At 42.1% G+C, this 27,025-nt stretch overlaps 1 protein-coding gene across 2 annotated transcripts; it reads left to right on the top strand.

The window, feature by feature from the left end:
- The first annotated feature begins 170 nt into the window (after positions 1–170).
- nudt5 (nudix (nucleoside diphosphate linked moiety X)-type motif 5) lies at positions 171–27,025 on the top strand. Of its 2 annotated transcripts, XM_068059548.1 has the most exons (10): positions 171–257; positions 9,898–10,097; positions 12,969–13,036; positions 13,660–13,712; positions 18,250–18,357; positions 19,399–19,494; positions 20,459–20,560; positions 20,990–20,998; positions 21,975–22,028; positions 24,539–27,025. In XM_068059548.1, the coding sequence occupies exons 1-10, from the start codon at positions 191–193 to the stop codon at positions 24,646–24,648; spliced, it is 867 nt and encodes a 288-aa protein (XP_067915649.1). In that variant the 5' UTR covers positions 171–190; the 3' UTR covers positions 24,649–27,025. The 2 variants fall into 2 exon arrangements, with proteins under 2 accessions (XP_067915649.1, XP_067915648.1); XM_068059547.1 differs by lacking the exon at positions 24,539–27,025 and having other exon boundaries at positions 20,990–21,051; positions 21,975–22,013.

The raw sequence follows: 27,025 nt of genomic DNA, 5'->3' as shown, positions 1-27,025 counted from the left end.
CGCGGGCGGAGAAGGCAGAAAAATCCTTCCGCCTCGCTCCCTGCTGCAGGGTGAGGTCTTGTCGCCGGTGGAGATTTGCTGCTTGTCTTTTTTATTCTTTCTGGATCATTTCCCCCTCCTGCATCCTCATTTATTGGTACAGTATCGGATTATATTTCTTTTGTTAGCATAATAGGTTATTTACTTAATAATGCAGGTAATTTTATCTTTTTTTTTTGATGCTTGGGCATTAATGAAAGAAGAAGCGCCAGTGTCAGGTACTGCAGTCAATTTGTCTGAGAAATTTTAATTTTAAATCGTTAAGACATTATTTCCTAAATGTTCACTTTGATATTTTTACCTTTTTTTAAGCAAATTTTACGGGAACCTCCTGTTCTTCAAGTTCCTTCAGGTATAGTTTGATTCAAGAGAGGCTTTAAGGCAGAAGTGCTGTATCTCTAAAAACTAAAACTAAATTGTTAATCAAGTTATTTTAAATTGTAAGAACACTTTTCTCCACACATTTCATTTTATTGGCACTACAGGGGCTGGATCTAAATAATACATTGTTAACATATATGCTCAAAACACATTCTCTATTACTTCCTAACAGGAAGAGGAGAGTATTGAGTGTTGTTGGAGCTGCACCCATCCAGGCAAGTGGAGAGTATTCCATCACACCCCTGACTTGTGCCTTGTAGATGGTGGACAGGCTTTGGGGAGTCAGGAGGTGCGTTACTCGCCACAGAATTCCTAGCCTCTGACCTGCTCTTGTAGCCACGGTATTTATATGGCTGGTCCAGTTCAGTTTCTGGTCAATGGTAACCCCCAGGATGTTGATAGTAGGGGATTCAGCGATGGTAATGCTGTTGAATGTCAAGGGGCGATGGTTAGATTCTCTCTTGTTGGAGATGGTCATCGCCTGGCACTTGTGGGGCGCGAATGTTACTTGCCGCATATCAGTCCAAGCCTGGATATTGTCCAGGTCTTGCTGCATTTCTACACGGACTGCTTCAGTATCTGAGGAGTCACGAATGGTGCTGAACATTGTGCAATCATCAGCAAACATCCCCACTTCTGACCTTTTACGATTGAAGGAAGGTCAGCTGAAGATGGATGGGCCTAGAACACTAACCTGAGGAACTCTTGCAGTGATGTCCTGGAGCTGAGATGATTGACCTCCAACAACCACAACCATCTTCCTTTGCACTCAGTATGATTCCAACCAGCGGCGAGTTTCCCCGATTCCAATTGACTCCAGTTTTGCTAGGGCTCCTTGATGCCCTACCCGGTCAAATGGTGCCTTGATGTCAAAGGCAGTCACTCTCACCTCACCTCTGGAGTTCAGCTCTTTTGTTTATGTTTGAACCAAGGCTGTAATGAGGTCAGGAGCTGCGTGACCCCGGCAGAACCCAAACTGAGCGTAAGCGAGCGGGTTGTTGCGAAGCAAGTGCCGCTTGGTAGCACTGTCAATGACACCTTTCATCGCTTTACTGATGATTGAGAATAGGCTGATGGGGTGGTAATTGGCCGGGTTAGATTTGTCCTGCTTTTTGTGTACAGGAAATACCTGGGCAATTTTCCACATTGCTGGGTAGATGCCAGTGTTGTCGCTGTACTGGAACAACTTAGCTAGGGGCACGGCAAGTTCTGGAGCACAGGTCTTCAGTACTATTGCCGGAATGTTGTCAGGGCCCATAGCCTTTGCAGTATCCAGTGCCTTCAGTTGTTTCTTGATATTACGCGGAGTGAATTGAATTGGCTGAAGACTGGCATCTGTGATGCTGGGGACTTCAGGAGGAGGCTGAGATTGATCATCCACTTGGCACTTCTGACTGAAGATTGTTGCAAATGCTTCAGCTTTATCTTTTGCACTGAGAGGTGCCAGATAATCGAAAATTCCAGTTAATCAAGGGTTGTACTACAAGGCTACTAATACAATAGTTTTAATTTTAAGAGAAATTATTACATACAAAGTACAAGTAGATGTACAATACAGAAATCCTGAGGCAGTAAAGAGGCATAGAATTCTTGAGGTACAGTAAATTTAATTTATAAATTGCACAAAACTTATGTCATCTTGCAGTTCTTCAAGGTCATCAATTTGGACTTCAAGTGTACATGCAGAAGGTGATGGGACAGAATCTGTACTGAGCCCATGGCAAGCCCTGGAAGCTTTTTTGAAAAGATTTTGGGATATCAGTTTGCTTGCTTGTGTCCTGTCTTTTTTGCATGGAAGAGTGCAAAATATGTAGCTGCATAACCTCTTGTGCAGAATAACAAGCCTGCCTTTCAGCAAATTTGATTAATGTGGCTCAGAGACTGGTGTGATAGAAGTGGCTTCCAGTTCGTGGGACACTGGCACTATTACTGGGGAAAGTGGGGGCTGTACCATTGGTACGGTCTACACCTGAACAGTGCTGGGACACATAATTAGGGAAGTGGAGATGGTTTTAAACTAAATAGTGGGGGCAAGGGATCAAATTTGGGAAGATGTGGTAAATCAAAGAGTAGCGACAAGGCCAGAGAGAAAGGTGTTAATATGGGAAATGATAAATAATGACAGGAAAGGATAGAAAGTATAAATGTAAGAGTAAATCAGCAGTCAAGGCTAGACATTACAAAAATAATAAAAGCACAAAACTAAGGGCTCTGTATCTGAATGCACGCAGCATTCAAAACAAAACAGATGAACTGATAGTGCAAATAGAAATAAATATGTATGATTTGATAGCCATTATAGAGATATGGCTGCAGGATGACATAGATTGGGACCTGAATATTGCAGGGTACTTGGCATTTATGAAGGACAGGAAGCTAGGAAAAGTTAGAAGGGTGGCTCTGTTAATTAATGATGGTATTAGCACATTTGAGAGGGATGACCTAAGTTCAGGAAACCAGGATGTAGCAGCGGTATGGGTAGAGATGAGAAATGATAAAGGCAAGAAGTCACTTGTGGGAGTGGTGTACAGGCCCTCTTACAGTAATCACATGGTAGGATGGGATATAAAGGAAGAAATAATGGGAGCTTGTCAGAAAGGTACGGTGATGATCATGGGGGATTTTAAACTACATATAGACTGGAATAATCAGATGGGCAAAGGTAGCCTCGATGAGGAGTTCGTAGAATGTTTTCGGGATAGTTTCTTAGAACAGCACATTCTGGAGCCAATCAGAGAGCAGGCTATACTAGACCTGGTATTGTGCAATGAGATAGGATTAATTGATAACCTCATAGCGAAGGTGCCACTAGGTAGCAGCAATCATAACATGATTAAATTTTATATTCAGTTTGAAAGAGAAAAGAATGTGTCCAAACTAATGTTTTAAATTTAAATAAGGGCAATTATGAGGGCATGAAAGCAGAGCTAGCTAAAGTGAACTGGCAAAGTAGGTTAAGGGATAAGTCAATAGAGATGCAGTGGCAGACATTTAAGGGGATATTTCAGAATTCATACATTCCAACAAGAAAGAAAAATTCTAAGGGGAGGATCCACCATCCATGGTTAACTAAAAAAAGTTAAAGATAGTATCAAACTTAAAAGGCATATAATTGCACAAAGTTGGGTGGCAGGTCAGATGATTGTACAGAATATAAAGAACAGCAAATAATGACTAAAAGATTGACGAGGGGAAAAATTAGAGTGTGAGAAAGCTAGCTAGAAATATAAAAACAGATGGTAAGAATTTCTATAGATATTTTTAAAAGAAAAGAGTTAACAAAGTGAGCGTTGGTCCTATAGAAACTGAGTCTGGGAAATTAATACGGGAAAATAAGGAGTTGTCAGATGAACTGAACAGGTATTTTGCATCATTCTTCACTATAGAGGATACAAGTAACATTCCAGAATTAGCTGTAAATCAGGAAATGGAAGGGAGGGAGGAACTCAAAATTGCAAGCACCAGGGAAGTGGTACTGAGCAAATTGTTGGAGCTGCGGGCTGACGTGTCCCCGGGTCCTGATGGGCTTCATCCTAGGGTCCTAAAAGAAGTGGCTGGTGAGTTAGTTGATGCATTGGTTTTAATTTTCCAAAATTCCTTAGAATCGGGGAAGGTTCCATTAGATTGGAAAATAGCAAATGTAACTCCTTTATTCAAAAAGGGAGGGAGACAGAAAGCAGGAAACTACAGGCCAGTTAGCTTAACATCTGTCTTGGGGGAAATGTTAGAAGCTATTATTGAAGATGTTACAGCAGGACACTTAGAAAAATTCAAGGTAATCAGGCAGAGTCAACATGGTTTTTTGGAAGGGAAATCATGTTTAACCAATGTATTGGAGTCCTTTGAAGAAGTAACGTGCTGTGGATATAGAGGGACCAGTGGATGTACTGTACTTAGATTCCTAGAGACACTTGATAAGGTGCCGCATCAAAGGTTATTGCGGAAGATAAAAGCTTATGGTGTAGGGGGTAACATATTGGCATGGATAGAAGATTGGCTAGCTAATAGGAAACAGAGAGTAGACATAAATGGGTAATTTTCTGGTTGGCAAGATGTAACGAGTGGTGTGCTGCAGGGTTCCGTGCTGGGCCTCAAGCTTTTACAGTTTATATAAATGACTTGGATGAAGGGACCAAAGGTATGGCTGCTAAATTTGCTGATGGCAGAAAGATAGGTAGGAAAGTAAGTTGTGAACAGGACATAAAGAAGCTCCAAAGGGATATAGATAGGTTAAGTGAGTGGGTAAAGGTCTGGCAAATGGAGTATAATATGGGTAAATGTGAAATTGCCCATGTTGGCAGGAAGAATTTTTTTTAAAAAGCATTATCTAAATGGTGGAAGATTGCAGAGCTCTGAGACGCAGAGAGATCTGGGTGTCCAAGTGCATGAATCGCAAAAGGTGAGTATGCAGTTCAGCAAGTAATTAGGAAAGCTAATAGAATGTTATCAGTTATTGCGAGGGAAATTGAATATAAAAGTAGGGAGGTTGTGCCTCTGTTATACAGGGCATTGGTGAGACCACATCTGGAGTACTGTGTCCAGTATTGGTCTCCTTAAGAAAGGGTGTAAATGCGTTGGAAGCAGTTCAGAGAAGGTTTACTAGACTAACACCTGGAATGGGTGGGTTGCCTTATGAGGAAAGGCAGACAGGCTAGGCAGTAAGAGGCGACTTGATTGAAACATATAAGATTCTGAGGAGTCTTGAAAGGGTGGATGTGGTAAGGATGTTTCCCCTTGCGGGAGAATCTAGAACTGGGGGGGGGTCACTGTTTAAAAATAAGGGGTCGCCCATTTAAGACAGAGATGAGAAATTTTCTCTGAGGTTCGTGAGTCTTTGGAACTCTTCCTCAAAAGGCAGTGGAAGCAGAATCTTTAAACATTTTGAAGGCAGAGGTAAATAGATTCTTGATCAAGGGGGTGAAAGGTTATTGGGGGTAGGCAGGAATGTGGAGTCGAGGTTACAATCAGATCAGCCATGATCTTATTGAATGGCGGAGCAGGCTGGAGGGCCAAGTGGCTACGCCTGCTCCTAATTCGTATGTTTGTATGCAGCATTAGCCCAAGTTATTTTCTGTTCCTAACTAAAATCATCTTCTGCAGAGTGTTTTTCAGTTTGCTTAGACTTTTCTGGATTCAGGACACTATTTTTGCCTCACTAATAGCAAGCGTCACTTCAACCTCCTTGTCAGCTTCAACCCAATCTTCTGCATTTTCACTAAGCTGGTTGAATGGGTTTGTAGAAGGAACATTCTTCATGTCAAGAATTTGTGATTTATTTTTTATATGGCAAACATCAAAGCCTTTAAATTCCTCTTCATCGGAAGACACTTCTGCAAGGTACAGTCTAGGCCCAACCATCTTCAGCTGCTTCATCAATGACCTTCCTTCAATCATAAGATCAGAAGTGGGGATGTTTTCTGATGATTGCACAATGTTCACCATTTGCAACTCCTCAGATACTGAAGTAACCTGTGTCCAGATGGAGCAAGACCTGGACAACGTCCAGGCATGGGCTGATAAATGGCAAGTAACATTCGCGCCCCACAAGTGCCAGGCAACAATCATCTCAATCAAGAGAGAATCTAACCATCTCCCCTTGATGTTCAATGGCATTACTGTTGCTGAATCTGCACTATCAACATCCTGGGGGTTACCATTGACCAGAAACTGAACTGGATCAGCCACATAAATGCTGTGGCTAAAAGAGCAGGTCAGATGCTGGGAATTCTGTGGCGAGTAACTTCCCTCCTGTCTCCCCAATGCCTGTCCACCATCTACAAGGCACAAGCCAGGAGCATGATGGAATACTCTCCACTTGCCTGGATGGGTGCCGCTCCAACAACACTCAAGAAGCTCGACACCATCCAGGACAAAGCAGCCAGCTTGATTGGCACCCCATTCACCACCTCCCACATTCACTCCCTCCATCACCATTGGCAGCAGTGTGCACTATCTACAAGATGCACTGCTGCAACTCACCAAGGCTCCTTCAACAGCACCTTCCAAACCTGTGACCTCTACCAACTAGAAGGATAAGGGCAGCAAGCGCATGGGAACACCACCACCTGCAAGTTCCACACACCATCCTGACTTGGAACTATATCGCCATTACTTCACTGTCGCTGGGTCAAAATCCTGGAACTGTCTTTCTAACAGCACTGTTGGTGTACCTACACCCCAAGGACTGCAGTGCCTCAAGAAGGCAGCTCACCACCACCTTCTCCGGGGAAATTAGGGATGGGCAATAAATGCTGACCTAGCCAGTGATGCCCCCATGAACAAATTTTTAAAAAAAACACTGGGCTGCAATTTTCTCCAAGCCCTCCTTAATATTTCACCTTTAACCAAATTCCATGTACAAGCCACATTGAAAATTGCATCTTTGATGTTGAGATTGAAATTTTTGGATTGTGCCTTCATAATTTATTTAACTTTCTTTGGAAAGCTTTCTTGTAAAAGCATTTCATATTCTGATGATTCCCTAGTCCATTGGTTGAATCAATGAGGTAACATTGGCAGGCAAGAAGATGGCAAAAATATTACTGGACACTAACTCTGATTCATGAGGGTGAGCTCAACAACTGTCTAATGAAAGAATAGCTGTGATATCTTCAGGTTTTCTTATTTTTCTAAAATGTTCTCTCACTGCACGTACAGAAACGTAGTGAAACCAATCATAAAAAATGTCTTTGTCCATCCATGCAGTACTTTGTGCTTTGTAATCAGCAGGTAAATGTTTTAAACCTTTTAAATGCTCTCGGACGAGTTTAGGGAAGTTTAGGAAATTCCAGATAATAAAACTCGCTGGTCGGTAAAGAGCTGGATAACAAAGCTTTTAATGTAACTGTTGTACCTTTTTATCTCTTTCCATTTTGCATTTTGATGTGCTAGTATTTTCCTGTTTTCTTGTTGACTAAAGCTGTGTCATGGTTTCTGGGGTACAGACCATCCTCCTTGTAGCCTTGCTTCACCTGAGAGTCCAGATGTATGTCAATAGGCTAATCAACCAAGTGAGTCATCGCAGTTGAGGCTAAACCTGTCTTCATCTGGTAACCATAGATGGAAACTTTCTAGTGGGTGCAGAGGGACAATTTCCCCATTTCCCTCAAGGAATAATTGTAGATTCCCATTGCTGCCTTGACCGAGATCAGCTGACTCAGCACGGAGCTTCCTCCTCCTCCTGATTGCTAGCATGACTCCTGCTGAAAAGAAAATGTATGTACAAAGAACAAAGAAAATTACAGCACAGGAACAGGCCCTTCGGCCCTCCAAGCCTGCGCCGATCCAGATCCTCTATCTAAACCTGTCGCCTATTTTCTAAGGGTCTGTATCTGTTTGCTTCCTGCCCATTCATGTATCTGTCTAGATACATCTTAAAAGACGCTATCGTGCCCGCGTCTACCACCTCCGCTGGCAACGCGTTCCAGGCACCCACCACCCTCTGCGTAAAGAACTTTCCATGCATATCCCCCCTAAACTTTTCCCCTCTCACTTTGAACTCGTGACCCATAGTAATTGAATCCCCCCACTCTGGGGAAAAAGCTTCTTGCTATCCAACCTGTCTATACCCCTCATGATTTTGTACACCTCAATCAGGTCCCCCCTCAACCTCCGTCTTTCTAATGAAAATAATCCTAATCTACTCAACCTCTCTTCATAGCTAGCGCCCTCCATACCAGGCAACATCCTGGTGAACCTCCTCTGCACCCTCTCCAAAGCATCCACATCCTTTTGGTAATGTGGCGACCAGAACTGCACGCAGTATTCCAAATGTGGCCGAACCAAAGTCCTATACAACTGTAACATGACCTGCCAACTCTTGTACTCAATACCCCGTCCGATGAAGGAAAGCATGCTGTATGCCTTCTTGACCACTCTATTGACCTGCGTTGCCACCTTCAGGGAACAATGGACCTGAACACCCAAATCTCTCTGTACATCAATTTTCCCCAGGACTTTTCCATTTATTGTATAGTTCACTCTTGAATTGGATCTTCCAAAATGCATCACCTCGCATTTGCCCGGATTGAACTCCATCTGCCATTTCTCTGCCCAACTCTCCAATCTATCTATATTCTGCTGTATGTGATAGTTGTATGTATGTGAATGTCAAGCCTTCTGACATTCACGGTCTAAGCTTTCATCTAAAGCCTCGCCTTTTGGACAAGAAACTAGGTAGCTGCTAGTGCCTGTAGAACGATAACCCTGCCTGCACATAAAAGAAACATCACGCTGATTCATTAAATCACTGTGGAGCATATACACCAGCATGGACTGGTTGGGCCAAATGGCCTGTTTATGTAATTTTATGTGAAGAGCAGTCTTTATTATGCTGAGTCCCTTAAGACTAAAACAAGGTCTAATTTCTCAAAATAATAGCAAAAGTAAATCCATTTGTGAGAAATCAAAAAAAGATTTTATTTCTGAGTGAATCTTTAAGCCTTATTTATTGTCATAAAGAAAATGTGGGTTTAATAAGTGGGTCATGTTTTAATGATCTATAAAACTGATCAACTTGAGTCTTTTGTTATTAAGTATGACGACTAACTAAGAAATTAATAATAAATTAAGTATAACTACTAACTAAGAAGTCCTTGAGGCGGCCAACATCCCCAGCTTATACACACTACTGAGTCAGCGGCGCTTGAGATGGCTTGGCCATGTGAGCCGCATGGAAGATGGCAGGATCCCCAAAGACACATTGTACAGCGAGCTCGCCATTGGTATCGGACCCACTGGCCGTCCATGTCTCTGCTTTAAAGACGTCTGCAAACGCGACATGAAGTCCTGTGACATTGATCACAAGTCGTGGGAGTCAGTTGCCAGCGTTCGCCAGAGCTGGCGGGCAGCCATAAAGGCGGGGCTAAAGTGTGGCGAGTCGAAGAGACTTAGCAGTTGGCAGGAAAAAAGACAGAGGCGCAAGGGGAGAGCCAACTGTGTAACAGCCCCGACAAACAAATTTTTCTGCAGCACCTGTGGAAGAGCCTGTCACTCTAGAATTGGCCTTTATAGCCACTCCAGGCGCTGCTTCACAAACCACTGACCACCTCCAGGCGCTTACCCATTGTCTCCCGAGATAAGGAGGCCAAAGAAAGAAAAATGACTACTAACTGCAACAATGGGGCTTAAGTTTTTACTTGAACTTACCTGCTTCAACTTGGATGTGTTAGCCTTTTCCTTTTTGCAGTGTGAGATGATTCATCAATTGACAACGCAGTTTTCTGTTACTTTTGGAGAAAGTCTAAGGTTCTTAATGTCCAGTCAGCCCTACGTGAATAGTGCTACTGGTTGATTATATGGATTTTTGTTAATACCTTTTTTAATAAAGCCCACAACTCAGACTATCTGCTTTCCGAGCTGGGGAAGGTTTCAAGGCATCTGTTATTTTCTGTGATAGTTGTGAATTTTTTGATGCTGGTGATGTTTTAGCAAACATTCAGCTGAAACGAGTTTTAGTTCCTTCTGTTTGCTTTGTAGATTTGAGAGAACTTTGGGGAGACAGCGGAGCAATCTGGCCAGAACACACTCAAAGGAGCAACAGATCAATAATTCAGAGTCCAAGTGTCCATTTGATTTGCGTTTGTTGTGCAAATAGCAAAATTAAATATCAACCTAAGGAACCATCAGCAAACATGGAACCAAATAATCCTACTAACCAAACAGTCATCAAAGAAGAGGTAACACCATGTTCAAATTGCATCGTACTCTAATCTCGTACATAATTAGTGGGTTAAAGCCACATGCTAAAAGGACAAACTTGTGCGCTGTAGAATGTTTTTTGTATTATGTTTGTAGTGGACTTACAATTCCAGCCTCAATTAGCATGTAAGCCCTTGCACCATTTAACAAAGTTGACACCAGACCTGTCAGATGTTATTTATTGATGGGGCCAAAGTCCATAGTACAGGACATCATCGAGCTGTCAGGATAAATCAGGACATAGTGACCTGGCTATAGTGATAGTTGGCTTTTTTTAAATCTGCGAATTGTAAATAGATGGGAAGATTGAAGGAGGTAACGTCATAATGAATTTGGACATTTTTTGTGTTGGCAATTCTTTACTTTAGATTGTGGGTAAACTGTACTGGCTGTCTGATGTTTACATTGTTGCACCCAGTCCCTTTATTCCAATAGCAAAATTGTGGACACACAAAAATGAGTCCACAATTCAGCCATCAGGATAAGGGTCTTTTATAGAGTCATAGAGTTATACATCACAGAAACAGGCCCATCGTGTGTGTGCCGGCCATACAGCACCCAACTATTCTAATCCCATATTCCTGCACTTGACCCGTAGCCCTGTATGCTATGGTGTTTCAAATGCTCATCTAAATACTTCTTAAATGCTGTGAGGGTTCCTGCCTCCACCACCTCTTCAGGCAGTGCGTTCCAGATTCCAACCACCCTCTGGGTGAAAAAATGTTTCCTCAAATCTCCCCTAAAACTCCTGCCTCTTACCCTAAATCTATGCCCTCTGGTTCTTGACCCCTTCGCTAAGGGAAAAAATTTCCTTCTTTCTAACCTATCAATGCCCCTCATAATCTTTACACCTCAATCATGTCCCCCCCCCTCGGCCTTCTCTGCTCCCTGGAAAATAACCCTAGCCTTTTCAGTCTCTCTTTATAACTGAAATGCTCCAGCCCAGGCAACATCCTGGTGAATCTCCTCTGCATCCTCTCCAGTGCAATCACATCCTTCCTATAGTGTGGTGCCCAGAACTGTACACAGTACTGCAGCTATGGCCTAACTAGCGTTTTATACAGCTCCATCATAACCTGCCTGCTCTTATATTCTATGCATCGGCTAATAAAGGCAAGTATCCCATATGCCTTCCTAACCACCTTATCTACCTGTGCTGCTGCCTTTAGTGATCTATGGACAAGTACACCAAGGTCCTTCTGACTTTCTGTACTTCCTAGGGTCCTACCATCCATTGTATATTCCCTTGCCTTGTTAGTCCTCCCAAAATGCATCACCTCTCACTTCTCAGGATTAAATTCCATTTGCCACTGCTCAGCCCATCTATATCTCCCTGTAATCTAAGGATTTCCTCCTCACTATTTACAACACCAAGAATTTTCATGTCATCTGCAAACTTACTGATCATACCTCCTATATTCACGTCTAAATCATTAATGTACACTACAAACAGCAAGGGTCCCAGCACTGATCCCTGTGGTACACCACTGGTCACAGGCTTCCAATCGCAAAAACAACCCTCGACCATCACCCTCTGCCTCCTGCCACTAAGCTAATTTTGGATCCAATTTGCCAAATTTTGAGATATTAAAGCAGGGAGCCAATCCATGATGTCACTTTCCTGCAATCCAAGTTAAATAAGCAGCAAAATAAAAGCTCCTTTAAAATAGGAGAACACAGTTTTGATAACCTGATGTGGTTGGCAGCTAATTGAGGGACTTGATTTTTTTTTTCTTTAGATTTTTTTTGTACATACTTGGCTGAAGGAAAGAATGTCTTGCATTTGCACCATGCCTGACATGACCTCGGGACATCCCAAAGCACATTACAAGCAATGAAGTACTTTTGAAGTGTATTTGCTGTTGTAATGTAGGAAATGTGGCAGCCAATCTGTGCACAGCAAGCTCCCACAAATAGCAGTGTGATAATGGCCAGATAATCTGTTTTAGCAATGTTGGTTGAGGGATAAATATCGACTAGGACATAGGGGATAACTCCCCTGCTCTTCGAATAGTGACCTTGGGTCTTTACCATCCACTTAAGAGGGCGGACGGAGCCTCCGTTTAATGTCTCATCCAAAAGATGGCACCTCCGACACTCTCTGCAGCGCTACCTCAGTACTGCACTAATCAGCCTATATTTTACACTCAAGTCTCAAGTGGGGCTTGAACCCACAACCTGTTGATTTAGGCAGGAGTGTTCCCCACTGAGCCACAGCTAACAGAGAAGTGGAAGAAAATGCTTTTATTTTTTCTAGATTTTTTTTTCTTTCAGCATGTCAGTAAAATAGTTGGAATGACACACAGAGACCTGTAATCTGTGACTAAAAGAAAGAGAAGAAAATGAAATTTGTGATGGCGTTTGAGCTGCTAAGAATCTGTTTTCATTTGGTGTTGTGTTTTTTGTTTAAATTCTGTTTGGAGTAATATATTGCAATGGATGGTTGTGTTGCAGGACTAACTAAAGATATTTCTTATTATGTGACCTGAACATTTTCAGAATAATTTGCCTTACCTTGGCCAAGTAGGTCTTTATTATTCATGTGAGCCTTGATGCTGAACATCAGAGTATTCAACTGCATGGACATCACACTCTGAACGATGTTATCCTCAGCTGGCACTCACAGTCATGCATTCCAGCCCAAACACACTGGTTTTCTTCCCCTTACTTAACTGAGAGGCACTGAGGCCAATTTTAGCAGTCCTGCCACTGTGCAAGATGAAATCTGCTAACTGCACAGACCAGGGATCTTCCTGATCTGCGTGGCTGAGCTGCTTGCGGGACACGTGAACCGTCAGTGGAGCTGAATTACTTTTGCTCTGTTGAATATGCTATTAATTCGTTTCTAGGTACTAGCAAAAGGAAAATGGGCTCAACTTTTACAGACAACCTACATAGATCCTACTGGCAAAACCAGGTACAGTGGAAAAAAAATTCCAATTTTCTTGAGCTGTTCTGCCACCACTTGCGATACCTAGATCTCGAAGGGAGGGTGAAAACCAGTATGGCTGGGAAGGAAATATAGCTAAATTTTGTAGCTGAAACACTTGGTGGAAAATCGATTAACTTTCGGATAATTCATAACGTGAGCAATAGCTCTGGACTCCAGTAGCCACGTTGCTCAGAGCAACACATGAGTAATCTGTACGATCAATGTGGTTTAGATATAATTCATAGATTCTTGAATGTGCTTCGCTTTTATTTCCTGTCTGTAACCTATTCCAGTGCTACAATCCTTCCTCCAAGAACTCTTTCTTCCTCTGACTCTGGCCTCGTGTATCCCTCTTCTTCACCCCACCGCTGGCGGCCGTGCTTTCAGCCATCTAACCTCTTGCTCTGGTATTCCCTCACTAAATCCCCCTTGTCTCCTGCTCACTCTTCTTTTAAAACCCCATCTCTTGGACCAAGCTTTTGGTCACTTCTTAATATTTTTATTTGTCTGATTACGTCTCTGTATCGCACCTTGGGACATGTTTCCAAGTTAAAGACATTATATAAATGCAAACTGTGATTTTAGTGAGTTTTTTTTTGTTAAAACAGGCTTTGGGAAACAGTGAAAAGAACAACCAGAAAACAAAACATTATGTCTGATGGTAAGTTAACAGGTAAACTTCTCAGGAGTTTATTGCCTGTGTCTGTTTTCTGCTCTGTTCCTGCTTTCCCTGCAAGAGTACCATGTGGTTGTAGTTAGAAATGTTTTGCTCAATGATCACTTAAATGTGGAGAGTCACAGGTGTGAAGGCCTGAAATGGAGTGAGAGTCACTGCCTCGTTTTGCTTTTGTTACAGTGTCGGGTTGGATGCTGACACCAGATTCACAGGATCATAGAATCACAGAATAATACAGTGCAGAAGAGGTCCTTCGGCCCATCGGGTCTGCACCTATGCTTTAAAACACCTGACCTGTCTACCTTATCCCATTTGCCAGCACTTGGCCCATAGCCTTGAATGTTATGACGTGCCAAGTGCTCATCCAGGTACTTTTTAAAGGATGTGACGCAACCTGCCTCTACCACCCTCCCAGGCAGGGCATTCCAGACCATCACCACCCTCTGGGTAAAAAAGTTCTTCCTCAAGTCCCCCTTTAACCTCCCGCCCCTCACCTTAAACTTGTGACCCCTCGTAACTGACCCTTCAACTAAGGGGAACAGCTGCTCCCTATCCACCCTGTCCAGGCCCCTCATAATCTTGTACACCTCGATCAGGTCACCCCTCAGCCTTCTCTGCTCCAGCGAAAACAACCCAAGCCTATCCAACCTCTCTTCATAGCTTAAATGTTCCATCCCAGGCAACATCCTGGTGAATCGCCTCTGCGTCCCCTCCAATGCAATCACATCCTTCCTATAATGTGGCGACCAGAATTGCACACTGTACTACAGCTGTGGCCTTACCAAAGTTCTGTACAACTCCAACGTGACCTCCCTGCTTTTGTAATCTGTGCCTCAATTGTTAAAGGCAAGTGTCCCATATGCCTTTTTCATCACCCTATTAACCTGCCCTTCTGCCTTCAGAGATCTATGGACAAACACACCAAGGTCCCTTTGTTCCTTGGAACTTCCCAGTGTCAGGCCATTCATTGAATACTTCCGTGTCACATTACTCCTTCCAAAGTGTATCAACTCACAATTTTCTGCGTTAAATTCCATCTGCCACTTTTCTGCCCATTTGACCATCCCGTCTATATCTTCCTGTAACCCAAGACACTCCACCTCACTGTTAACCACTCGGCCAATCTTTGTGCCATCCGTGAACTTACTGATCCTACCCCCCACACAGTCATCTATGTCGTTTATATAAATAACAAACAATAGGGGACCCAGTACAGATCCCTGTGGTACGCCACTGGACACTGGCTTCCAGTCACTAAAACAGCCATCTGTCATCACTCTCTGTCTCCTACAGCTAAGCCAATTTTGAATCCACCGTATCAAGTTACCTTGTATCCCATGTGCATTTGCTTCCTTGATAAGATTCCCATGTGGGACCTTGTCAAAGGCTTTGCTGAAATCCATGTAAACTACATCAACAGCACTACCCTCATCTACACACCTGTCACATGCTCAAAAAATTCAATCAAATTTGTTAGGCATGACCTCCCTCTGACAAAGCCATGCTGACTATTCCTATTCAAATTTTGCCTCTCCAAGTGGTGATAGATTCTCTCCTTCAGAATTTTCTCCAATAGTTTCCCTACCTCTGACGTGCGACTCACTGGTCTGTAGTTCCCTGGCTTATTTCTACAACCTTTCTTAAATAGTGGGACCACATTAGCTGTTCTCCAGTCCTCTGGCACCTCCCCCGTGGCCAGGGAGGAATTTAAAAATTAGGGTCAGAGCCCCTGCAATCTCCACTCTCGTCTCCCACAGCATCCTGGGACACAAATTGTCCAGACCTGGAGATTTGTCCACTTTTAAGCCTTCCAAAACCTCCAATACCTTGTCACTCCCTATGACCATTTGCTCAAGAACTTCACAGTCTCTCTCTCTAACTTCCATATCTACATCCTCATTCTCTTGGGTGAAGACAGATGTGAAGTATTCGTTCAACACTCTACCAATGTCCTCTGGCTCCACCCACAAATTTCCCCCTTGGTCCCTAATGGGTCCTACTCTTTCCCTGGTTATCCTCTTCCCATTGATATACTTATAGAATATCTTGGGATTTTCCCTTTTACCAGCCAGAGCTTTCTCATATCCCCTCTTTGCTCTCCTAATTGCTTTCTTAAGCTCCATCCTACACTTTCTGTACTCCACTAATGCTTCCATTGATTTGCTCTCCTTGTATTTGCTAAAAGCCTCTCTTTTCCTTCTCATCATACCCTGAATGTTTCTGGTCATCCATGGTTCTCTGGGCTTGTTGCTCCTACCTATTACCGAGAGGGAACATGTTGGGCCTGTACCCTCCCCATTTCCTTTTTGAATGCCCCCCACTGCTCTTCTGTAGATTTCCCGATAAGTAACTCTTCAGGTTACAATTACACTATAAAATTACAGTTGTGCGAGTATTGCCTCTAAAGTTGGTACACCCAGGAAAAACCTAATGCATCAAGCATTTCCATAGGAGATTTGACATATATCTAGTTAAGTGCAGGGATAGTGTGGCCTGGTTACTGTCTAGCTACAGATATTTGATTCTGATTTCTAGCTATAGGCCATGTGCTGTGGGTGAGTTTTGCTGATACTCAGTCACACCATCCAGTTAAATAACTCACAGGTAGAATCTGACTTAAGGAACAAAAGAAGTCACCTGAAACCCTATTTTTTCTCACTAAATCCTTTTTTGTCCAAGTGAGGAAATTATGGATTTAGTTTTCCTTCTCCTGGTTGAAGGAGGACGGCATGGAGATGTAATTGTAGCAAAAACCTGAATACTAAAGTAAGTTTAAAAATTAAATATCCTGGCTACATTATCCCAAGAGCCATTATTACCCACTGCATCAACATAAGGGTTTCCACTCCAAGGTTAACAGTTTATTTTGTGAGACTGATCTCAATATCTTAAGTATTGAGAAAAGTAACAGGTGATGGTGTATCTACCCCACTCCTACCCCGTCCCCATTTTCAGATTGCAATTTTGGAGCTAACAGCAGATGAAAGCTTAGCTGCTGCCACTTTTTCCTCTTCTGTTTAAGAGCATTTGGTGTTAGGCAACTATTTTTATTTTCTAGGGTATGTCTGTGTAGCCACCAGTCTTCTGTTATGAATGATCTGATATATTAAATCTCTATATTAAATCAACTCCTCATTCCATTTATTGAGTTAATCTCTGAAACAAATGTTAAAGTCAATTAGTTTGAGAGAATGGATACCTGAAGTTAGCTTACAAGGGGCTGGATTGACCATATATCAGTGCATCTGCCATTGTTCTTAATGCATTAGTGTCCAGGTAGTAACTTCAGTTTGTGTAGAATGGGTCTATACTCTCTACAGTTTGAAAGAATGAGAGGTGATCTCATTGAAACATATAACATTCTGAGAGGGTTTGATACGGTAGATGCTGAGCAGCTGTTTCCTCTGGCAGGAGAGTCTAGAACTTTTTTTAATCTTTCATGGGAAGTGGGCATCGCTGGCTCAGCCAGCATTTATTGTCAGAGAGATACAGCACTGAAACAGGCCCTTCAGCCCACCGAGTCTGTGTCGACCAACAACCACCCATTAATACTAACCCTACATTAATCCCATATTCCCACCACCTACCTACACTAGGGGCAATTTACAATGGCCAATTTACCTATCAACCTGCAAGTCTTTGCCTGTGGGAGGAAACCAGAGCACCCGGCAAAAACCCACGCAGTCACAGGGAGAACTTGCAAACTCTGCACCGGCAGTACCCAGAACTGAACCCGGGTCGCTGGAGCTGTGAGGCTGCGGTGCTAACCAGTGTGCCACTGTGTCCATCCCTAATTGCCCTTGAGAAGGTGGCGGTGAGCTGCGTTCTTGAACCGCTGCAGTCCTTGGGATGTAGGTACACCCACAGTGCTGTTAAGAAGGGAGTCCCAGCATTTTAATCCAGTGACAGTGAAGGAACAGCGATTATAATTGCAAGTCAGGATGGTGTGTGGTTTGGAGGGGAAATTGCAGGTCGTGGTTTTTCCCATACGTCTGCTGCCCTTGACCTTCTAGGTGATCGAAGTCACGGTTTTGGAAGGTGCTATCGAAGGAGCCTTGCTGAGTTGCTGCAGTGCATCTTGTAGATGGTACACACTGCTGCCACTGGGCATCGGTGGTGAAGGAATGAATGTTGAAGGTGGTGGATGGAGTGGCAGTCAAGCGAACTGCTTTGTCCTCACTAAGGGTCATTGTCCCAGGAGAAGGGGACAGCCATTTAAGATTGAGTTGAGGAGAAATTTCTTCACCTCATAGAGTTGTGACTCTTTGGAATTTTGTAACATAGAGAGCTGTGGATGCTCAGTCATTCAGTATATTCAAGACAGAGATTGATGGATTCTTGGAATCCAAGGGAAAAATCAAAGGATACGGTGATCGGGCAGTAAAGTGAAGTCGTAGAAGTTCAGCCATGATCTTATTAAATAGTGCACACTCGAGGGGCCTTATGGCCTACTCCTCCTATTTCTTATGTTCTTAAATCAGTTTGAATGCTGAAATTTTAATGCATTTTTCCTGATATTTAGGAGTAGCTGTACTAGCTGTGCTGAAAAAAACTCTGCACTATGATTGTTTGATTATGGTGAAACAGTTCAGGCCACCTATGGGATGCTACTGCTTGGAACTACCTGCAGGTGATGTAGTAGATGTTTACTTGAATATATTCAGATAATTATTTTATTTTCAAGTTTTGTTTGTTCACTCCTTTTCTAACATGGGTAATGGATGAGTATCTCACAATTCCCAAAGTGTCAGCTGTGGCTCAGTGGCTCACCTTGGAGTCAGAAGGTTATGGGTTCAAATCCCACTCCAGGACATGAGAACAAATATCTAGGCTGACACTCCAGTTCAGTACTGAGAGTGCCCTGCTTTGTTGGTGTGTTGCTGTTTTTGGATGAGGCTTTAAACTGAGACTCTGTCTGCCCTCTCAGATGGGAGTAAAAGATCACATGGCACTATTTCAAAGAAGAGCAGGGGAGTTCTCCCTGATGATTTGCCAAATATTTATCCCTCAATCAGCATCACAAAAACAGATCATCCTAGGAATTATCACATTGCTGTTTGTGGGAGTTTGCTGTGTGAAAATTGGCTGCTGCGTTTTCCACGTTACAATAGTGACTATGCTTTAAAGTACGTTATTGACTGTAAAGCACTTTGGAATGTCCCGTGGCCATGAAAGGCACTATATAAAAGAAAATCTTTCTTTTCTTTCAAAATTTCTGTTGTATGCTATGAAATAACCAGAAATACAATGCACGTAAATTAAACAGAACTGATGGAGGTGAAATTTGCTCTATTTTGGCATTAATTGGCATTCTTGCTTAGAAACTAAAGAGCAGGCAAGAATACGATGGACTGAATGGTCTTTTTGATGTGTGTGAGATGGAGCATTGTCAGTAAATTTCCCTTAAAAAAAGGACCAAGTTTTATATTAAATGGTACAAGAGAATTCTAAGTTAGTCCTCTTTAGAAACAATAAAAGCTTTCATAATTTTAATAAAATCTCAGAAATAAGTCACTATAAATGTTACACATCACTATGATGCATTTGATCAATTATATAATATTTCATGGGGAATTAAGAAATTTGCCAACATTATAGAACAGTGTTTGTATTGTGTTTAGGTAAACCACTGTTTAGGGTTTATAATTGTGTTCATATGCTTTATTCTCAGGTCTCATAGATGATGGTGAAACTGCAGAGGTTGCTGCTTTACGAGAGCTTTTGGAAGAAACTGGGTACAAAGGGGAGATCAGTGGAACAACTCCAGGTTTGAAAGTTTATTTTTCTTGTTATTCATTCACAGGATGTGAGTGTCTCTGTCAAGGCCAGCATTTATTGCCCAACCCTAATTGCCCTTGAGAGGTGGTGGTGAGTCACCTCCTTCCTGTGTGGTGAAGATATACCAGCAGTGCTGTTAGGGAGGGAGTTCCAGGTTTTTAACCCATCAACGATGAAGGAACTATGATATATTTCCAAGTCAGGACAGTGTGTGACTTGAAGGGATATGTGGAGATGGTGGTGTTCCCATGAACTTGCTGTCTTTGTCCTTCTAGGTGGTGGAAGTTGCAGAGCAATCAGAAGCAACATGGATGTAGAATGAATTGAACCCCTCTCATCCTCACCTATTTTTCATTGGATTGTAGTCCTATTGGCCTTTCTGAAATGGAATAAAAATTAGATGAAAATAAGCCTTTGTCAAGATTTTTTTCTAAATAATAACGGAGAGGAAGTAAATGAGTCCTTTTTAAAAGGGAGCTTGACAAGTTCTTACAAAGAAGACACTTTCCATTTATAGGTACATTTCTACCTAACAGTGATTAGGAGTAGTTCTGAGCTACTACCAACCCCTGAAGCTTGCTTGATTGCTTTAGGGATTAATTTAGGAATTTCCTAAATTGGTCAGTTTTGTTTTCCTCTTTGCTTGTGGTTGCGCCTTGTCTGGATAGGATAGGTTTATTGGGCCTGACAAATTTGTTAACAAATGAGCACTCTTGGTGGGTAGGGGGGAGGAACACTTGTAGCCTGTCCCTTCATCTTTCCTGACGCAGTGTTGTGTTCTATGAATCAGTTAAGATAATGAGAACTGAAGTGTGCCTGCGCTATCTATAGGCAATTCAGTGTATTCAGAATGTACCCGTAAAAGAACTTTGCATAGCTGTACCAAGTTAGGAAATTCCACTTCAATTTGAGCCATTTTTAATGCAACTATTGAATACTCTGTCTTCTTTCAGTTTTGTGTCTGGATCCTGGATTAACCAACTGTACAATGCAGTATGTAACCGTTAATGTTAATGGAGATGATTCAGAAAACATCAAACCCAAACAAAGGCTGGGTAAGTGGATAAGTGTGACAGCTACATTTCTTTAGTGTTGCTGCAGTGTTCGGTCAGCACCACCCTGATGTCTTAGCCTAGATTATATGCTCAGCTCCTGGTGTGGGTCCCGAACCCACAACCTATTGACCCAGACGAGTGCTAGAAACATCAGCTTGGTTCAGTTGATTGCACTTTCAAAACAGTCCAAGTGAGGAAATAAATATCTAAGAAATGTAACCTGTGTATGAACACAAAAGCCTTGAGTCTAGATTATGTTAGTCTTTTAGGTTTCCTGTTTGATGTAGAATGAACTGTAATTTTTAAAATTATTTTGTAGTTTAGGTTCTGTTGCATCGGGTATAATAGACATACTAACTGTGTGGTTTGTGTACTAATGTAAATCTGGTGATTGCTACATGATTAATTAGAGCTGTTTTCACATTTCAGATGATGGAGGTACATTTTCATTCATGTTTTCATAACTTGGATGCCTGGCTTGGTTAAGTATGGTAATGGGCTATCTCATTCTTGTATAGAATCGTATGATCAGAGAAATTTACTGCACAGAACAACAACAACTTATGCTTATATACTGCCTAAACTTCATAAAACATCCCAAAGCGCTTCACAGAAGCATTATGAAACAAAATATGATCCGAGCCACATAAGGAGAAATTAGGTCAGATGACCTAAAGTTTGGTTAAAGAGGTAGGTTTTAAGGATGCTTGACCAGGAGCCAGTGTTGGTCAACAAGCAGAGGGGAGTTAGGGGAACAGGACTTGGTGCAAGTTAAGACACGGGCAGTAGAGTTTTGGATGATCTCCAGTTTATGGAGGCAAGAATATGGGAGACCAGCCAGGAGACTGTTGGAATAGTCAAGTCTGAAGGTAATGAATGCATGGAGGAGGCCATTCGTCCCATTGTGTCTGTGCCAGCCAAAAAAGAGCTATCCAGCCTCATCCTGCTTTCCAGTTCTTAGTCTGTAGACTTGTAAGTTACAAGTTCAAATGCGTATCCAAGTGTTTCTTAAATGCAATGAGGGTTTCTGCCTCTACCACCCTTTCATGCAGTGAGTTCCAAACCTCACCCCCGATCTCTGGGTGCACCAATTTCCTCAATTTCCCTCTAATCCTTCTACCAACTGCTTTCGAACTATGCCCTCTGATTATTGACTTCTCTGCCAAGGGAAATGGGTCCTTCCTATCTACTCCATCTAGGCGCCTCCTGGGTTCCATAGAAATCAGCCCCGGCCTATACAATCTTTCTTCAAAGCTAAAATTCTCCAGTTGTGGCAACATCCTCATAAATTTCCCCTCTGCCCTCTCTGGTGTGAACTATGTGCGAGTATACGGCGTAATGCTTGGATTATGGTTATAAATTAAACTGTTTGTACAGTGCATCATCTTCTGATTCAGACTTTTTATCTTCTCAGAATTTGTTGAGGTTGTTTTAATTCCTATGAATGAACTTCGTAAGAAAATTGATGGTAAGACCACTCTTTTCTTGTTCCTGAAATGTTTATGATTAGAGGGTTTTGGTTTGTGACAAAATAAGCACACTGTGACCGGGTAGTTTTTAATATTTTGAATTTAGTAAGCGACGACTGTTCCCAAACCTTGGCCAGTGTAACAGAAGGAGCTGTTTTGTGCTGAAGACTGGTAAATTCTGTTATGTGATTTTTGAACACAGTCATGCTATCATAATAATTGAGGGCATCTCAGTGCTGCAAAATTGTTATTTATTTCCAAATTTTGAAAATAAAATCAGAAAACCTCGTGATGTCATCACCATACTTATACAGAACCCAGAAGACTTGCATTGGAATATTCACGTCAATTTAAATGACCGTGTTTAAAAGTTACAATGATATGGAGGGGGGTGATTTCTCTACATGGTGAGTTTGAGTCTCAGCAGTGCCCTTATGGGAAGATGCCAAACGCTGATCAGAAGTGCAGGGAGTGATCATTCAGTTCCCATCTGGAATGCTGAACCTCAGGAAGGATATAAAAGCAAAATACTGCAGATGCTGGAAATCTGAAATAAAAACAAGAAATGCTGGAAATACACAGCAGGTTTGACAGCAGCTGTGGAGAGAGAAGCAGAGTTAACGTTTCAGGTCAGTAATCCTTCATCAGAACTGGCAAATATTAGAAATATAAAAGGTTTTAAGCAAGTAAAGCAGGGGTGGGGCAAGAGATAACTAAAGAGAAGGTGTTGATAGGACAAGGTCACCGAGAATAACTGACCAGAAGGTCATGGAGCAAAGGCAAATGGTATGTTAATGGTGTGGTGAAAGACAAAGGGTTCGTACAGAGAGGGTGTTAATTGACAGAAAAATTAACAGCCTGGGACCGTCATGCTCTGAAATGATTGAACTCAATGTTCAGTCTGGCAGGCTGTAGCATGCCTCATCAGTAAATGAGGTGCTGTTCCTCGAGCTTGCGTTGATGTTCGCTGGAACGCTGCAGCAATCCCAGGACAGAGGTGTGGGAATGAGAGCAGGGGGAGGGGTGTTGAAATGGCCAGCAACCGGAAGCTCGGGGTTACGCTTTTGGACTGGGCGGAGGTGTTCCACAAAGCGGTCACCCAATCTGCGTTTGGTCTCCCCAATGTAGAGGAAGGATATATTGGCCTTGTAGTGGGTACAGCTCCAATTCACTAGAATTATACCAAGGGAATCAATGGGTTAAATCATGATGACAGGTTGCATAAACAAGGTTTGTACTCCCTCGAGTTTAGAAAGTTAAGGCAGTAATCTAATTGAAGACTTTCAAATAGTCATTAAAGCAAAATACTGCAGATGCTGGAAATCTGAAATAAAAACAAGAAATGCTGGAAATACTCAGCAGGTGTGGAGAGAAAAGCAGAGATAACGTTTCAGGTCAGTGACCTTTCAGAACTGGCAAATATTAGAAATGTAATAGGTTTTAAGCAAATAAAGCGGGGGTGGGGCAAGAGAAGATAACAAAAGTAAAGGTGTTGATAGGACAGGGTCACAGAGAATAACGGACCAGAAGATCATGGAGCAAAGGCAAACGGTATGTTAATGGTGTGCAGAAAGACAAAGCGTTAGTGCAGAGAGGGTGTTAATGGACAGAAAAATGAACAGCCTGGCCCCAAGCACAAACATGAAAAAAAACAGTGGGTAGGCACAGACGAAACAAAACAAACAAAGAAAAAAGAAAAAATAACTAAAAATAAAAAGTGGGGACTGTCATACTCTGAAATTATTGAACTCATTGTTCAGTCTGGCAGGCTGTAGCGTGCCTAATCAGTAAATTAGGTGCTGTTCCTCGAGCTTGCGTTGATGTTTGCTGGAACACTGCAGCAATCCCAGGACAGAGGTGTGGGAATGAGGGCAGGAGGGGGTGAGTTGAAATGGCCAGCAACCGGAAGCTTGCGGTCATGCTTTCGGACTGGGCGGAGGTGTTCCGCAAAGCGGTCACTCAATCTGCGTTTGGTCTCCCCAATGTAGAGGAGACCACATTGTGAGCAGTGAATACAGTATACTACATTGAAAGAAGTACAAGTAAATCGCTGCTTCACCTGAAAGGAGTATTTGGAGCCTTGGATAGTGAGGAGAGAGGAGGTAAAAGTGCAGGTATTGCATCTCCTGTGATTGCAGGGGAAGGTGTTGTGGGAAGAAGACGAGGTGGTGGGGGTAATGGAGGAGTGGACTGGGGGGTCATGGAGGGAACGATCCCTGCAGAATGCTGTCGGGGGAGGGGAGGGGAAGATGCGTTTGGTAGTGGCATCACGCTGGACGTGGTGGAAATGGCGGAGGATGATCCTTCGGATCCACAAGTTAGAATATTACTAACTGCAAGAGGTATTATCATAAACAGTAGGCTTTTGTATGTAAATTATTGCAGAAACGTACCGATGGCAGTCGGTAAAATCACTATTAGAATTGTGGTTATAATCAGTTAGTTATTCACATTTCATCATTGGTATAAAATACTTTTCCCAAATGTGCACTGAATATTTATTTTCTAGAAATGCTGCAAAAGGAAAATATTGTGGTGGATGCTCGAGTTTACGTCTTTGCAATGGGTTTGACATATGCCTCTTCAAAGCCCAACATGCTTGAAAGCTTGAAGGTATAAAAGATCCCCTCATCTGCAATTAATGGTCAACGCATGGAAATATTTAATCCCAATTTTGTATTCTACCCTTGTACGAAGGAAGGAAGGACCATTTTTCTAGAATGTAATAACATTAATATAAATAAGTAGATTTAAGAAGCCAGATTTGCTGAATTGCCTTATTCACAAAACAGACATAGCTGCAATATACTGACATCACTACAGCATCATTTCATTCTTTCCTTGAAAAGTTGCAACTGTTTATTCAAAGTCTGGAAGGAATGTGCATAGACTTAATTATATATTTTTTTAAAACCTTGCTCTGGTGCAAATATAAAAACCTTACTCAAATTTTCACCTCTGATGTAGAAAGTTGCTTGTGAGTTACTCATCTGGTCAGTGCCATTACAGATCAGGGTGAGTTGATAGAGAGGTGATTGAAAACCCTTTGTATATTATGGGTGAGACTTTTGTTTTTCTCTTTTCATAGAAAAACTAACTGAATTGTGGAATGTGATCCAAAACATTGGGGTAAATTCTGGAATCCCATGTAATGGGGGGGTGGGCAGGGGGTGAGAGGTTTGGAGAAACTCATTATCATGCGAAGACTCTCCAAACCACGCTACTCAGAAATCCACAGGATAGATTTTCTGTTTGCCCAGTATAGAGTGCACACACTCTTCACCAGCGGGATATGTCACACTTACCCAAGCTTCCCATTCTTGTCCAGCCAAAGGCTTGAGGGTTAACTGGAGGTAGTTTGGGAGTGAGGGGGTAAAAATCACAGCCCCAGCCCTCACCAATCCTACCCCTCCAGGTCCCATTAATGAGTTAGTCTGGAGGTTCAGTGCCCTCGAGTATATTGCATCTGCCAGTCTCAAATATTGGATCACTGAGTCTAACACAGAGGGTGAACTTTGGTTCCAAATTCAATTGCCAGATATATCTCGCCTTAACTGCAAAAGTATCTTGCTTATCTCCCTACCCAGCCCTCTCACCACCGCACCCCCCACCCGCCGCCAACCACCCAGAGTAGTCACCTGTTAGTTATTAGACAACTGGGAGGTATGTGTTTCAGCCCCAAGGTGAACAGCTGGTACAGGAGTTTCTTAGGTGACACAGTGAGCAACACAACTCTCCATAAAATTAGTGTTCTGTCAAGATCCTCCTAACAACTACATGGATGTGCAACATCCCCTGTCAAATGGTTACTTGCACCATTTTTGAGGTGTGGCGCTTTAACATCATCTTGTTTGCCTACCTGCAACTGAGTCACAGTGGATACCAAACCTTGGATGTAGTGTCAGAAACGGGACACCTTCCTCACATCCATTAATTTTTTTTTTTTGCTGTTCTTAAATGAGAACATTCCATTTGGATTGCTAGTATCCCTTACATACTAATGGGGCCCACACAATTTTGTTTAGCACCATGCAACTAACTGTAAATGAGTTCAGAAAGATAATGCATTCGACATGAAACACACAGTAGACACTGCTGCAGTGTTTCAGAACAGAATGGACTGCCATAGCATTTGATTTAATAATGAATTCTAGTTTTTTTGACTGTTGTACAGATATCAATTTTTTTTCAGATTAGGTGCAGGTGATAATGCCTTTATTTTGCTATTTCATATATCTGCTGTAAACTTCAGAGGAAATGATGAAAATTGTTTAGAAGGGGGTTATTGCTTAAGGGTGCTCTTTGGGATTTAATGATTTCAGAGCTGTGATTACCAGCAAGATGCGAGTAATTTTGGGTTGCACAAAAGTTTTGGGTAAATGAGTGATCCACATTTAGTATGGTGCTCTTTATCAAGATGTGATTTTTTTAGCATATATAAAGTAAGATATTCTGTTGTATGTGATATTATACTTTTACGTTTTATACAAAATTCCGTATATAATAGGTTGGTATTTGGTGCAGTGGGTTTTTTGGTTTTTAAAAGTATGATTTAAATTAATTGAAGCACTGAACAATGTGGCACCTCTAAAACTCACTGTGGTTGAAATCACATGTAATACTGTCGAATAACTCATATGAAATTCTCTGTCTCTTTTAATTAAGGCATTAGTATGTTTGAGAAATACATCAATGCTTTTATTAGTGAAGAAAGGAATTTTATACGAAGGCACACATTTCTAATGTCACCAGTCTCAATCTGTATGTTTCTGTAAATTGTCGACCTGTTGAAAATTGTTGAAAAAGATCGTGTACCTAAGGTTCTTTGTTTTCAGATGATGTCCAAGGTTCAGACTTTGACAAAAGCCATGAAGTTTTGGGAGTCATGCAAGTTTTTTCATGCCTCTTTGAGGCTATGGAAAGAGTGTCAAGCCTGGCTTGTTGCATCTTCTGTTGTGTCCTGTTCATATAGACAAATAAAAAAAATATAAATATA

This window comes from Heterodontus francisci, chromosome 27 (assembly GCF_036365525.1).
Source record: "Heterodontus francisci isolate sHetFra1 chromosome 27, sHetFra1.hap1, whole genome shotgun sequence".
In the NCBI taxonomy this organism is placed as follows: Eukaryota; Metazoa; Chordata; class Chondrichthyes; order Heterodontiformes; family Heterodontidae; genus Heterodontus; species Heterodontus francisci.
Note: the sequence above shows the minus strand (reverse complement) of the source record. Positions and strands in the feature narration are given on the sequence as shown.

Coding starts and splice junctions, on each gene's coding strand:
- nudt5 (XM_068059548.1), top strand. CDS start 191: ATGCAGGTAATTTTATCTTTTTTTTTTGATGCTTGGGCATTAATGAAA. Junction 18,358..19,398: donor CTGCTTGGAACTACCTGCAG/GTGATGTAGTAG, acceptor CTTTATTCTCAG/GTCTCATAGATGATGGTGAA. Junction 22,029..24,538: donor ACTTCGTAAGAAAATTGATG/GTAAGACCACTC, acceptor TTTATTTTCTAG/AAATGCTGCAAAAGGAAAAT.